Source organism: Eleutherodactylus coqui, chromosome 2 (genome assembly GCF_035609145.1).
Source record: "Eleutherodactylus coqui strain aEleCoq1 chromosome 2, aEleCoq1.hap1, whole genome shotgun sequence".
In the NCBI taxonomy this organism is placed as follows: domain Eukaryota; kingdom Metazoa; phylum Chordata; class Amphibia; order Anura; family Eleutherodactylidae; genus Eleutherodactylus; species Eleutherodactylus coqui.
In genome coordinates, this window is record NC_089838.1 from 45,233,035 (window position 1) to 45,247,672 (window position 14,638).

Consider the following 14,638-nt stretch of genomic DNA (forward strand, 5'->3'; position numbering starts at 1 on the left):
CAGCATATAGTCTTTCATGCTCTACAGTTGCACTCCCCTCTCTCAGCATATAGTCTCTTGCACGCTGCAGCTGCATCCCTTTCCTCTCCTCTCTCAGTATATAGTCTCTCATGTGCTGCAGCTGCATCCCCCTCCTTCGCTATCAGCACATAGTCCCTCAAGTGCTGCAGCTTTATTCCCCCTTGGTCTCTGTTTTAAATATGCTGTGTGTACTACATGTGATTTGACATGTTCATTGTGTATTACATATACTGTGAACACTGTGGCGCGGTCAGTAGTGTATGTGCGCCTTGTGTCACAGTCGGTTACAGATGGTGCAATGTTTCCGTGAAGCGAAGCGCCCATAGTAATACTCTGTCTTCTCTTTATAGCTAATGGGTCACCCGGAATGGGACTACAAGAGAAGCTCCAGGGGCTCACAGGTCAGTGCCGCACTCCGCCACCAACTACACTACCCCGCCACCATCACCACTGCTGGCAGCACCAACACCACTGTCACAGCCACTGCTACATTGTAATTGCATGAACACAAAGCTCCCATGCCCAAATGTTAAATCAGTAACAGCACCCCTGACTTCTCCCTCTAGACCCCCTATAGCTACACCGCTAACTGCTCCCGCTACACCTGACCATTCCCTCTACACCCCCTAGAGGTACACCCCTGACCGTTCCCTCTACACCCCCTAGAGGTACACCCCTGACCGTTCCCGGTACACCCCTGACCGTTCCCGGTACACCCCTGACCGTTCCCGGTACACCCCTGACCGTTCCCTCTACACCCCATATAGCTAGACCCCCGACTGCTACCTCTACATCCCCTCTAGCTGCACCCCTGACTGCTCCCTCTACATCCCCTCTAGCTGCACCCCTGACTGCTCCCTCTACATCCCCTCTAGCTGCACCCCTGACTGCTCCCTCTACATCCCCTCTAGCTGCACCCCTGACTGCTCCCTCTACATCCCCTCTAGCTGCATCCCTGACTGCTCCCTCTACACCCTCTAGCTGCACCCCTGACTGCTCCCTCTACACCCCCTAGCGCTGCACCCCTGACTGCTTCCTCTACACCCCTGACTGCTACCTCTACACCCCCTAGAGCTGCACCCCTGACTGCTCCCTCTACACCCCCTAGAGCTGCACCCCTGACTGCTCCCTCTACACCCCCTAGAGCTGCACCCCTGACTGCTCCCTCTAGACCTGAATGCTCCCTTTACATCCGCTATAGCTACACTGCTGACTTCTCCCTCTACACCCCTGACTGCTCTCTCTACATCCCCTATAACTACACCGCTGACTGCTCCCACTACACTCCCGTATAGCTACACCTCTGACTGCCTTCTCCACACCCCCTATAGCTACACTGCTGACTGATTTCTCTACACCCCCTATAGCTACACAGCTGACTGATTTCTCTACACCCCCTATAGCTACACAGCTGACTGATTTCTCTACACCCTCTATAGCTACACCCCTGACTGCTCCCTCTACACCCTCTATAGCTACACCCCTGACTGCTCCATCTACACCCTCTATAGCTACACCCCTGACTGCTCCATCTACACCCTCTATAGCTACACCCCTGACTGCTCCATCTACACCCTCTATAGCTACACCCCTGACTGCTCCCTCTACACCCTCTATAGCTACACCCCTGACTGCTCCCTCTACACCCTCTATAGCTACACCCCTGACTGCTCCCTCTACTCCCTCTATAGCTACACCCCTGACTGTTCCCTCTACACCCATGCCTGCTCCCTCTACACACCCTATAGCTGCACCCCTGCCTGCTCCCTCTACACCCTCTATAGCTACACCCCTGCCTGCTCCCTCTACACCCTCTATAGCTACACCCCTAACTGCTCCCTCTACACCCTCTATAGCTACACCCCTGACTGCTCCGTCTACACCCATGCCTGCTCTCTCTACACACCCTATAGCTGCACCCCTGCCTGCTCCCTCTACACCCTCCATAGCTACACCCCTGACTGCTCCCTCTACACCCATGCCTGCTCCCTCTACACCCCCTATAGCTGCACCCCTGCCTGCTCCCTCTACACCCCCTATAGCTGCACCCCTGCCTGCTCCCTCGACACCCCCTATAGCTGCTCCCCTGCCTGCTCCCTCGACACCGGCTATAGCTGCTCCCCTGCCTGCTCCCTCGACACCCCCTATAGCTGCACCCCTGCCTGCTCCCTCGACACCCCCTATAGCTGCACCCCTGCCTGCTCCCTCGACACCCCCTATAGCTGCACCCCTGCCTGCTCCCTCGACACCAACTATAGCTGCACCCCTGCCTGCTCCCTCGACACCCCCTATAGCTGCACCCCTGCCTGCTTCCTCGACACCCCTATAGCTACACCACTGACTGCTCCCTCGACACCCCCTACAGCGACACCACTGACTGCTCCCTCGACACCCCCTATAGCTACACCACTGACTACTTCCACTACATCCCTCTACATCCCCTCTAGCTGCACCCCTGACTGCTCCCTCTACATCCCCTCTAGCTGCACCCCTGACTGCTCCCTCTACATCCCCTCTAGCTGCACCCCTGACTGCTCCCTCTACATCCCCTCTAGCTGCACCCCTGACTGCTCCCTCTACATCCCCTCTAGCTGCACCCCTGACTGCTCCCTCTACATCCCCTCTAGCTGCACCCCTGACTGCTCCCTCTACATCCCCTCTAGCTGCACCCCTGACTGCTCCCTCTACATCCCCTCTAGCTGCACCCCTGACTGCTCCCTCTACATCCCCTCTAGCTGCACCCCTGACTGCTCCCTCTACATCCCCTCTAGCTGCACCCCTGACTGCTCCCTCTACATCCCCTCTAGCTGCACCCCTGACTGCTCCCTCTACATCCCCTCTAGCTGCACCCCTGACTGCTCCCTCTACATCCCCTCTAGCTGCACCCCTGACTGCTCCCTCTACACCCCCTAGCGCTGCACCCCTGACTGCTCCCTCTACACCCCCTAGAGCTGCACCCCTGACTGCTCCCTCTACACCCCCTAGAGCTGCACCCCTGACTGCTCCCTCTAGACCTGAATGCTCCCTTTACATCCGCTATAGCTACACTGCTGACTTCTCCCTCTACACCCCTGACTGCTCTCTCTACATCCCCTATAACTACACTGCTGACTGATTTCTCTACACCCCCTATAGCTACACAGCTGACTGATTTCTCTACACCCTCTATAGCTACACCCCTGACTGCTCCCTCTACACCCTCTATAGCTACACCCCTGACTGCTCCCTCTACACCCTCTATAGCTACACCCCTGACTGCTCCATCTACACCCTCTATAGCTACACCCCTGACTGCTCCATCTACACCCTCTATAGCTACACCCCTGACTGCTCCCTCTACACCCTCTATAGCTACACCCCTGACTGCTCCCTCTACACCCTCTATAGCTACACCCCTGACTGCTCCCTCTACACCCTCTATAGCTACACCCCTGACTGCTCCCTCTACTCCCTCTATAGCTACACCCCTGACTGTTCCCTCTACACCCATGCCTGCTCCCTCTACACACCCTATAGCTGCACCCCTGCCTGCTCCCTCTACACCCTCTATAGCTACACCCCTGCCTGCTCCCTCTACACCCTCTATAGCTACACCCCTAACTGCTCCCTCTACACCCTCTATAGCTACACCCCTGACTGCTCCGTCTACACCCATGCCTGCTCTCTCTACACACCCTATAGCTGCACCCCTGCCTGCTCCCTCTACACCCTCTATAGCTACACCCCTGACTGCTCCCTCTACACCCATGCCTGCTCCCTCTACACCCCCTATAGCTGCACCCCTGCCTGCTCCCTCTACACCCCCTATAGCTGCACCCCTGCCTGCTCCCTCGACACCCCCTATAGCTGCTCCCCTGCCTGCTCCCTCGACACCGGCTATAGCTGCGCCCCTGCCTGCTCCCTCGACACCCCCTATAGCTGCGCCCCTGCCTGCTCCCTCGACACCCCCTATAGCTGCACCCCTGCCTGCTCCCTCGACACCCCCTATAGCTGCACCCCTGCCTGCTCCCTCGACACCCCCTATAGCTGCACCCCTGCCTGCTCCCTCGACACCCCCTATAGCTGCACCCCTGCCTGCTCCCTCGACACCAACTATAGCTGCACCCCTGCCTGCTCGCTCGACACCCCCTATAGCTGCACCCCTGCCTGCTTCCTCGACACCCCTATAGCTACACCACTGACTGCTCCCTCGACACCCCCTACAGCGACACCACTGACTGCTCCCTCGACACCCCCTATAGCTACACCACTGACTACTTCCACTACATCCCTCTACATCCCCTCTAGCTGCACCCCTGACTGCTCCCTCTACATCTCCTCTAGCTGCACCCCTGACTGCTCCCTCTACATCCCCTCTAGCTGCACCCCTGACTGCTCCCTCTACATCCCCTCTAGCTGCACCCCTGACTGCTCCCTCTACATCCCCTCTAGCTGCACCCCTGACTGCTCCCTCTACATCCCCTCTAGCTGCACCCCTGACTGCTCCCTCTACATCCCCTCTAGCTGCACCCCTGACTGCTCCCTCTACATCCCCTCTAGCTGCACCCCTGACTGCTCCCTCTACATCCCCTCTAGCTGCACCCCTGACTGCTCCCTCTACACCCCCTAGCGCTGCACCCCTGACTGCTCCCTCTACACCCCCTAGAGCTGCACCCCTGACTGCTCCCTCTACACCCCCTAGCGCTGCACCCCTGACTGCTCCCTCTACACCCCCTAGAGCTGCACCCCTGACTGCTCCCTCTACACCCCCTAGAGCTGCACCCCTGACTGCTCCCTCTAGACCTGAATGCTCCCTTTACATCCGCTATAGCTACACTGCTGACTTCTCCCTCTACACCCCTGACTGCTCTCTCTACATCCCCTATAACTACACCGCTGACTGCTCCCACTACACTCCCGTATAGCTACACCTCTGACTGCCTTCTCCACACCCCCTATAGCTACACCCATACCTGCTCCCTCTACACCCCCTATAGCTACACTGCTGACTGATTTCTCTACACCCCCTATAGCTACACCCCTGACTGCTCCCTCTACACCCTCTATAGCTACACCCCTGACTGCTCCCTCTACACCCTCTATAGCTACACCCCTGACTGCTCCCTCTACTCCCTCTATAGCTACACCCCTGACTGCTCCCTCTACAGCCTCTATAGCTACACCCCTGACTGCTCCCTCTACAGCCTCTATAGCTGCACCCCTGACTGCTCCCTCTACACCCATGCCTGCTCCCTCTACACACCCTATAGCTGCACCCCTGCCTGCTCCCTCTACACCCTCTATAGCTACACCCCTGACTGCTCTCTCTACATCCTCTATAGCTACACCCATGCCTGCTCTCTACACCCATGCCTGCTCCCTCGACACCCCCTATAGCTGCTCCCCTGCCTGCTCCCTCGACACCGGCTATAGCTGCTCCCCTGCCTGCTCCCTCGACACCCCCTATAGCTGCGCCCCTGCCTGCTCCCTCGACACCCCCTATAGCTGCACCCCTGCCTGCTCCCTCGACACCCCCTATAGCTGCACCCCTGCCTGCTCCCTCGACACCCCCTATAGCTGCACCCCTGCCTGCTCCCTCGACACCAACTATAGCTGCACCCCTGCCTGCTCGCTCGACACCCCCTATAGCTGCACCCCTGCCTGCTTCCTCGACACCCCTATAGCTACACCACTGACTGCTCCCTCGACACCCCCTACAGCGACACCACTGACTGCTCCCTCGACACCCCCTATAGCTACACCACTGACTACTTCCACTACATCCCTCTACATCCCCTCTAGCTGCACCCCTGACTGCTCCCTCTACATCCCCTCTAGCTACACCCCTGACTGCTCCCTCTACATCCCCTCTAGCTGCACCCCTGACTGCTCCCTCTACATCCCCTCTAGCTGCACCCCTGACTGCTCCCTCTACATCCCCTCTAGCTGCACCCCTGACTGCTCCCTCTACATCCCCTCTAGCTGCACCCCTGACTGCTCCCTCTACATCCCCTCTAGCTGCACCCCTGACTGCTCCCTCTACATCCCCTCTAGCTGCACCCCTGACTGCTCCCTCTACATCCCCTCTAGCTGCACCCCTGACTGCTCCCTCTACACCCCCTAGCGCTGCACCCCTGACTGCTCCCTCTACACCCCCTAGAGCTGCACCCCTGACTGCTCCCTCTACACCCCCTAGAGCTGCACCCCTGACTGCTCCCTCTAGACCTGAATGCTCCCTTTACATCCGCTATAGCTACACTGCTGACTTCTCCCTCTACACCCCTGACTGCTCTCTCTACATCCCCTATAACTACACCGCTGACTGCTCCCACTACACTCCCGTATAGCTACACCTCTGACTGCCTTCTCCACACCCCCTATAGCTACACCCATACCTGCTCCCTCTACACCCCCTATAGCTACACTGCTGACTGATTTCTCTACACCCCCTATAGCTACACCCCTGACTGCTCCCTCTACACCCTCTATAGCTACACCCCTGACTGCTCCCTCTACACCCTCTATAGCTACACCCCTGACTGCTCCCTCTACTCCCTCTATAGCTACACCCCTGACTGCTCCCTCTACAGCCTCTATAGCTACACCCCTGACTGCTCCCTCTACTCCCTCTATAGCTACACCCCTGACTGCTCCCTCTACACCCCTGACTGCTCCCTCTACAGCCTCTATAGCTGCACCCCTGACTGCTCCCTCTACACCCATGCCTGCTCCCTCTACACACCCTATAGCTGCACCCCTGCCTGCTCCCTCTACACCCTCTATAGCTACACCCCTGACTGCTCTCTCTACATCCTCTATAGCTACACCCATGCCTGCTCTCTACACCCATGCCTGCTCTCTCTACACACCCTATAGCTGCACCCCTGACTGCTCCCTCTACACCCTCTATAGCTACACCCCTGACTGCTCCCTCTACACCCATGCCTGCTTCCTCTACACCCCCTATAGCTGCACCCCTGCCTGCTCCCTCTACACCCCCTATAGCTGCACCCCTGCCTGCTCCCTCTACACCCCCTATAGCTGCACCCCTGCCTGCTCCCTCGGCACCCCCTATAGCTGCACCCCTGCCTGCTCCCTCGACACCCCCTATAGCTGCACCCCTGCCTGCTCCCTCGACACCCCCTATAGCTGCACCCCTGCCTGCTCCCTCGACACCCCCTATAGCTGCACCCCTGCCTGCTCCCTCGACACCCCCTATAGCTGCACCCCTGCCTGCTTCCTCGACACCCCTATAGCTACACCACTGACTGCTCCCTCGACACCCCCTACAGCGACACCACTGACTGCTCCCTCGACACCCCCTATAGCTACACCACTGACTACTTCCACTACATCTCTATGTAATGAGACAAGGAGGGGATGATGAGGGTTGTGTTCCGTCTGGTAATTAGTAATGTATTCTGTGAGATCATTTCATGGAGTCCTGTTTTAGGGGTTGGAGTGTAACCATGGGGGAAGCAGAGCCGACCGTCCCCCCTGAGAGCAATATGTGATGGCTGGGGCCCCGGAGCCTCGGCGGATCCCATGCCAAGGCTGTATGTATCCTATAGCACTACATATCCTTGCTTCACTCCCTTGTCGGGTGACATTTCCGGACTATGTTCTCACGTCTGCTCCGCTGCTGACCTCATCTCTACGGTGGTCACCGGGGAGGGGGGGGGGGGGGGGGGGGCAGTCGGTAATATTCTTGCCCACCCTGTAAAAAGGTGGAATCCCTTCAATGGATACAAAGTATCAGCTGCAGACGTGCAAAAAATCGGATCCGGATGCCGGACAAATGGCAGCCATTTGTCCCCTACGGACATCCAGCAACGTACAAATTTCTTGTTTAACCCTTCAGGTGCCAATGAAGAGTTACTGTTTGCTGCATCTATACATGGAAATGATCACACCTTGTGCGACGGTCACGTGACGTTACAGGAAATCCACAATGCAGCGTGTTGGAGGAGTTCAGGCGTTGTTACCGCGCTATCGCCCTGATTAACCTCATTAATGACTCCACTGAAGTCATCCATAAATGAGATTAGAAACCCCTGGAAGTGTTCACTGCAGTTGACGTCCGCTAACGAGGCTACCGCTCTGTGCAGCTGCCCCACAAGTGAGTGGCGCTGCGTCCGCTCACCCATGTGACAGAATCTGGCCGGACTCTGGAGACTAAATACAGTACGAAGGAGGAGGCAGCAGGTCTGGGGGTCCGTGGCCTCTACTGCCTTGTGCTCACACACACTTAACAGTACCCTTACATAAAAGTGGGCGTTCCCAATCCATTTTGAGGGTATTCCCCAGGAATATGGGGTGGGGGGGGGGGGGTAACCCTCCACCGCAGGGAGCACCAGAGACCATGCTTACTATATGTCACAGATGTTGTACACTCCAGCCCACCGCAGGCAGCACCAGAGACCACACTTAATACATATGACAGACGTTGTACACTCCAGCCCACCGCAGGAAGCACCAGAGACCATGCTTACTACATGTCACAGATGTTGTACACTCCAGCCCACCGCAGGGAGCACCAGAGACCATGCTTACTACATGTCACAGATGTTGTACACTCCAGCCCACCGCAGAAAGCACCAGAGGTCACGCTTACTACATGTTACAGGCATCGTACACTCCAGCCCACCGCAGGAAGCACCAGAGACCATGCTTACTACATGTCACAGACAGTGTACACTCCAGCCCACCGCAGGGAGCACCAGAGACCATGCTTACTATATGTCACAGACAGCGTACACTCCAGCCCACCGCAGGCAGCACCAGAGACCACACTTAATACATGTGACAGACTGCGTATACTCCAGCCCACCGCAGGGAGCACCAGAGACCACACTTAATACATGTGACAGACTGCGTATACTGCAGCCCACCGCAGGGAGCACCAGAGACCACACTTAATACATGTGACAGACGTTGTACACTCCAGCCCACCTCAGGGAGCACCAGAGACCACACTTAATACATGTGACAGACTGTGTACACTCCAGACCACCGCAGGAAGCATCGGAGACCACGTTTACTACATGTCACAGGCGTCATATTCTCCAGACCACCACAGGGAGCATGAGAGATCACGCTTTCTACATGTCACGAAGGTGCATACTTCAGGCCACTGCAAAATTACCAAAACCACGGTAACTACATGTCATAGACGGCGTTCACTCCAGCCGACCACAGGGAGCACTGAGACCACCATTACTACATGACACAGGTGTTGTACACTCCAGCCCGCTGCAGTAAGCTTCAGAGACCACGCTTACAACATATAACAGAAGGCTTACGCTCGAACGCACCGCAGGGAACACCAGAGACCATGCTTACTACATGTCACAGACAGCGTACACTTCAGCCCACCGCAGGGAGCACCAGTGACCACGTGTACTATATGTCATGCTCCAGCCCACCACAGAAAGCACCAGAGACCAGGTTTATTACATGTCCCTGACGGTGTACACTCCAGACCACCGCATGGAGCTCTGGAGACTACGATTACTGCATGTCACAAGCATTGTACACTCCAGTCCACCACAGGAAGCTTCCGAGACCACGCTTACAACATGTAATAGAAGGCGTACGCTCCAACCCACCTCAGGGAGCACTGAAGACCACAGTTACTACATGTCACAGGTGGCGTACGCTCCAGCGCACCACATGGAGCACCAGAGACCATGCTTACTACATGTCACCGAAGGCATGCACTCTAACCCACCACAGAAACCACCAAAGCCCAAGCTTACTACATGTCCTGCAGGTAGCACTGGAGACCACACATACATGTCATAGGCAGCTTACATGTTATGTCATAGCCCACCGCAGGAAGCAGCGGAGACCACGCTTACAACATGTAACAGATGGCGTATGCTCCAGCCAACCACAGGGACCACTGAAGACCATAGTCACTACATGTCACAGCCGTCGTACACTCCAGCCCACCACAGAGAGCACCAGAGACCACGCTTACTACGTGTCATTGGTAGCTTACGCTGTAGCCGACCGCAGAAAGCCCTGGAGACCACGCTTATTACATGTCACAGGCATTGTACACTCCAGCCCACCGCAGGAAGCTTGAGAGACCACGCTTGCAACATGTAGCAGAAGGCGTACGCTCCAACCCACCTCAGGGAGCACCGAAGACTATAGTTACTACATGTCACAGGCGGCGTACGCTCCAGCGCACCACAGGGAGCACCAGAGACCATGCTTACTACATGTCACCGAAGGCATGCACTCTAACCCACCGCAGAAACCACCAAAGTCCAAGCTTACTACATGTCCCGCAGGTAGCACTGGAAACCACGCTTACATGTCATAGGCAGCATACACTCCAGCCCACCGCAGAAAGCAGCGGAGACCACACTTACAACATGTAACAGAAGGCGTATGCTCCAGCTAACCACAGGGACCACCGAGACCACACTTACTACATGTCGCAGGCAGTGTACGCTCCAGCCCCCTTCAGGGTGAATCTGAGACTCACTCTCTCTGGGTCCTGGGGAAGGGGCTGTGCTCTGTGGTGGTCCTGGAGGAGGGAGCTGTGTTCTGTGGTGGTCCTGGAAGAGGGAGCTGTGATCTATGGGGTGTCCTGGGGGAAGAGGTGTGCTCAGAATGTTTTGTATTACATCTTGGTCCCTGCGGGAGTGTAAGTTCCCTTGGAGCCAGTCAGTCACGTGCGGGGGGGGGGGGGGGGGGGGGGACTCGTAGTTGGACGCTCGTCCTCTGGACACATTGCTTCTTACGCAATTTCCATCATTAAATATATCTAGAATTATGCTTGAAGCATGCGGGAATGATGAGTGGTACAGTCCGGGAACTTATTGTTTTAGTCCCTTCACGTACTATATTCAAGTGGCGCGTGTGCCGCAGTCTGTCACGTCTCCGCCGTCGCACCAGGATAAGCTTGTGCTGCCTTAGAAGAATCATGAATTTTATAGCATTTTGTATTTGCACTGAAATCTGCACATTTTTTAACTCTTTTTTTCAAAAGTGTCAAGAAAATGGGCGGGGTTTAGCTGGAGGGGTGTTGGGATGTACGAGTAGTATCGTTGGTGCACCCTACAATAGGACCCAGTGCAGCAGCTGCAGCAAACAGGAGAAGGGTACGATGACGAGACGGGTCAGCCTTCCAGATGTGAGGGCATAACTAGAGGCACTGAAGGGAAATCTTTACTGTGGAGGGCACTCAGAGCATATCATTCTGTGTAGGTACATTAATGAGGTATCACATTGTCATGGGGGCACTAAGGGGGTATCACACTGGCATGTGGGCATTAAAGGGGTATTACACTGGCGTGGGGGTAGTAAGGGGGTATCACACTGTCATGGGGGAAGTAAGGGCATATCACACAGTTGCAAGGGGCGCTAAGGGGGTATCACATCACAGTTTCGTGCTGGCACTAAGGGGGTAATACACTGTCATGGTGGGCACTAAGGGGGTAATACACTGTCATGATGGGCACTAAGGGGGTAATACACTGTCATGGTGGGCACTAAGGGGGTATCACACTGTTGTGGGGAAGTAAGGGGGTATCACACTGTCGTGGGCGCACTAAGGGGGTATTACACTGTCATGGTGGGCACTAAGGGGGTATCACTGTTGTGGGGGTAGTAAGGGGGTATCACACTGTCGTGGGGTTAGTAAGGGGTAGGGGTATTGCACTGTTGTGGGGGCACTAAGGGGGTATCACACTGTCCTGGTGGGCACTAATTGGGTATCACACTGTCTTTGTGGGCACTAAGAGGGTATCACACTGTCGTGGGGGAAGTAACGGCGTATTAGTCTGTCGTGGGGGCACTAAGGGGGTATCACACTGTCATGGTGGGCACTAAGGGGATATTACTGTCGTGAGGGCACTAATGGGGTATCACACTGTCCTGGGGGGGCACTAAGGGGGTACCACACTGAAAAAGAGAATCATTGCTGTGGAAGTACTCAGGGGCATTCTTCCGGTGGGCACATAATTATTATGTGTGCCACAGAGGGTATTGGGCCATGGTCAGAAGTAGAGGCGTGGTCACAATTTGTCACAGGTTTTGCCGCCCTTTTTCATGCTCCGAGTTTGGAGTTGTTGACGAATTGCAGAAAAACCTAAATGGCGTCCGTTATATCTTGTGCCTGTAAGTGGATTCCCCACACCTTGCTGCTGCATTGTGGGTAATAAATGTATGCTCAGCTTGTTGTACATAAATGAGATGCGATTAACCCCTACCTGCCCTGCAGCGTGCCGTGGATGCTATCGGCGAGATGTCCGGATGTTGGAAGACCCTGGATTACAGGGGATTGCGGTCAGGTCACAGTAATCAATGGGCTGCAAAATTACCATTATTGTCATCACATCTCATGTAAATGAGGCGAAATGTACAAATAACTGGAAACTTCTACAACTAGCTGTCAGACTTTGCTTCAATTCCTCAACATATGTAATATGTCTGCTTGCTGTCAATGAATGTGTGCAGTCTACAGAGCTGTATCCAGTCTGCTGACTCTCAGGCTGACCCCTGCTGGTGCAGTATCTGTACAGGTGCATTGCATTGTGGGAGATGTAGTAAATGTTATACAGGATTTTCTGTGTACTCCCTTCCCCATGATATGTTGGCCACCTTCCCGCACCCCCGCTGTCATGGCCGCAGCCTGCTGAGATGCAGTAAAAGTCTGGGACTGCTTCCTGATAAGGAAGCTAATAATAATCTGTAAAATCACCAAGCAGCAGATAACGAAGCCATAAACTGATGCCAGAGCTGCTGTTCCATCACATCTTATCCTCCAGTGACATCCAGAGCTGCAGTCACTATTCTGCTATTACATCACGTCTTATCCTCCAGTCAGCTCCAGAGCTGCAGTCACTATTCTGCTGTTACATCATGTCTTATCCTCCAGTTACCTCCAGAGTTGCAGTCACTATTCTGGTGTTACATCATGCCTCATCCTCCAGCCACCTCCAGAGCTACAGTCACTATTCTGCTGTTACATCACATCTTATCCTCTTGTCACCTCCAGAGCTGTGGGTATATCATGTCTTATCCTCCAGAGCTGCAGTCGTATTTCTGCTTTCCCATCACCTTTCATCCTGCCGCACCTCGTGTTCCCCTTCTCCTGTATAGACACACGTGGCGTTGTGTGTTCATGGGCGACATGCACTGTTGTCTTGCATTTTTCTCCCTACCGGCAGTCTTTTCACACGTGTAAAGAAATGAATTGACATGCCATTGATTTTGGGTGACACGACACAAAAATAAGCCCTAGCTGCATAAAAAAAACAAAACAAAAACATCCATCACCTAAGAGGCGCTGTCCTGCTACGCCGCGTGTCTCCTCAGGTCCTCGGCAGTATTCCCTCAGCGCTTTCTGGTCGGGAGTTTGGAAAACTCCACCTCCGGGAAGCGCAGGATGTGATTTGTTCTCGAGCGCCCAATCAGAGCTAGCGCTCGATGAACCAATCACAGTCAGAATGGCTTAATCGGGCATTATGAAATAGATCCGAAGAGGCATGCATATATATATAGCATGACATCATGGGGATTTCTGGTGAACGTGTTTGTGTCATTATCCATGAACATTTCAACATGAAGAAGCTACCTGCAAAGTGGGTCCCCAAATGTTTGACAACAGATCAGAAAAGCATGCGGTCCAAACTTCCCGGTCCATTTGTCAGCGTTTCCGGACTGAAGAACTTCCTGGATTGACTGGTCACTATGGATGAGATCTGGATTTATTTGTATGACCCTGAAACCAAGGAGCAGTCAAAAGAGTGGAGGCACAGTGGTTCTCCTCGCCCAAAGAAGTTTAGCCACTAAGGTGATGGCGTCTGTGTTCTGGGATAAGGAGAGTGTGCTGCTAGTGGACTATCTTCAAAATGGTTCCACCATCAATGCAAGGTATTACATTGAATTTTTGGACCAATTGAAGGCAGCTCTGAAGGCCAAAAGGCGCAGCAAGCTGTCCAAAGGAATCTTGTTCCTGCAAGACAACGCTTCCGCTCACACTGCACAAGCGACCACGGCAAAACTGGTGGAGCTAGGCTTCCAGCTGGTTGACCACCCACCTTTTTCACCAGATCTAGCTCCCTCCGACTATCTTCTGTTTCCAAACCTGAAGAAACACCTTAAGGGTACCAAATTTCACACCATTTCTGATGCCATGGCTGCTACGGATGACTGGTTTGAGGCACAACCAAAGTCCTTCTTTTTGCAAGGCTTACAGAACTTGGAATACCGATGTAAGAAGTGTATTGCCATCAGTGGAGAGTATGTGGAATAAATGTAAAGTTTCATCTTCCTGTCTCGTTTCTTCCTGGGTAAAGCCAAAGACTTATCAGCAGCCCCTCGTATAAGAACTTTAATGTGTTGTATGTGGTGTCCCTGACTAAAAAAGTGCTTGGCCACAGGTAATACTGTCTTTCTCTCTCTCTGTCCCATCCCTTCTCTCTTTCTTTCTCCCATTTCTCCTCTCTCCCTATCCCGTCCCTCCTCTCTCTCTCTCTCTTGACTCTCTTCTCCCTCTATCCCGTTCCTCATCTCTCTATACTATTCCGTCCCTCCTCTTTCTCTATCCTATCCCTACTCTCTCTTTATCCCATCCCTCTTCTCTATCTCTATCCCGTCCCTTCTCTCTCTCTCTCTA

At 54.5% G+C, this 14,638-nt stretch overlaps 1 protein-coding gene across 3 annotated transcripts in view; it reads left to right on the plus strand.

The window, feature by feature from the left end:
* The window catches only part of PDE3A (phosphodiesterase 3A), a 142,329-nt gene that overhangs the window by 87,826 nt on the left and 39,865 nt on the right, over positions 1-14,638 (plus strand). For all 3 annotated transcript variants that reach the window (XM_066590728.1, XM_066590729.1, XM_066590730.1), the window contains exon 2: positions 372-422. In XM_066590728.1, the coding sequence (XP_066446825.1) occupies positions 372-422 (51 nt within the window). The remainder of the gene's footprint in view (positions 1-371; positions 423-14,638) is intronic.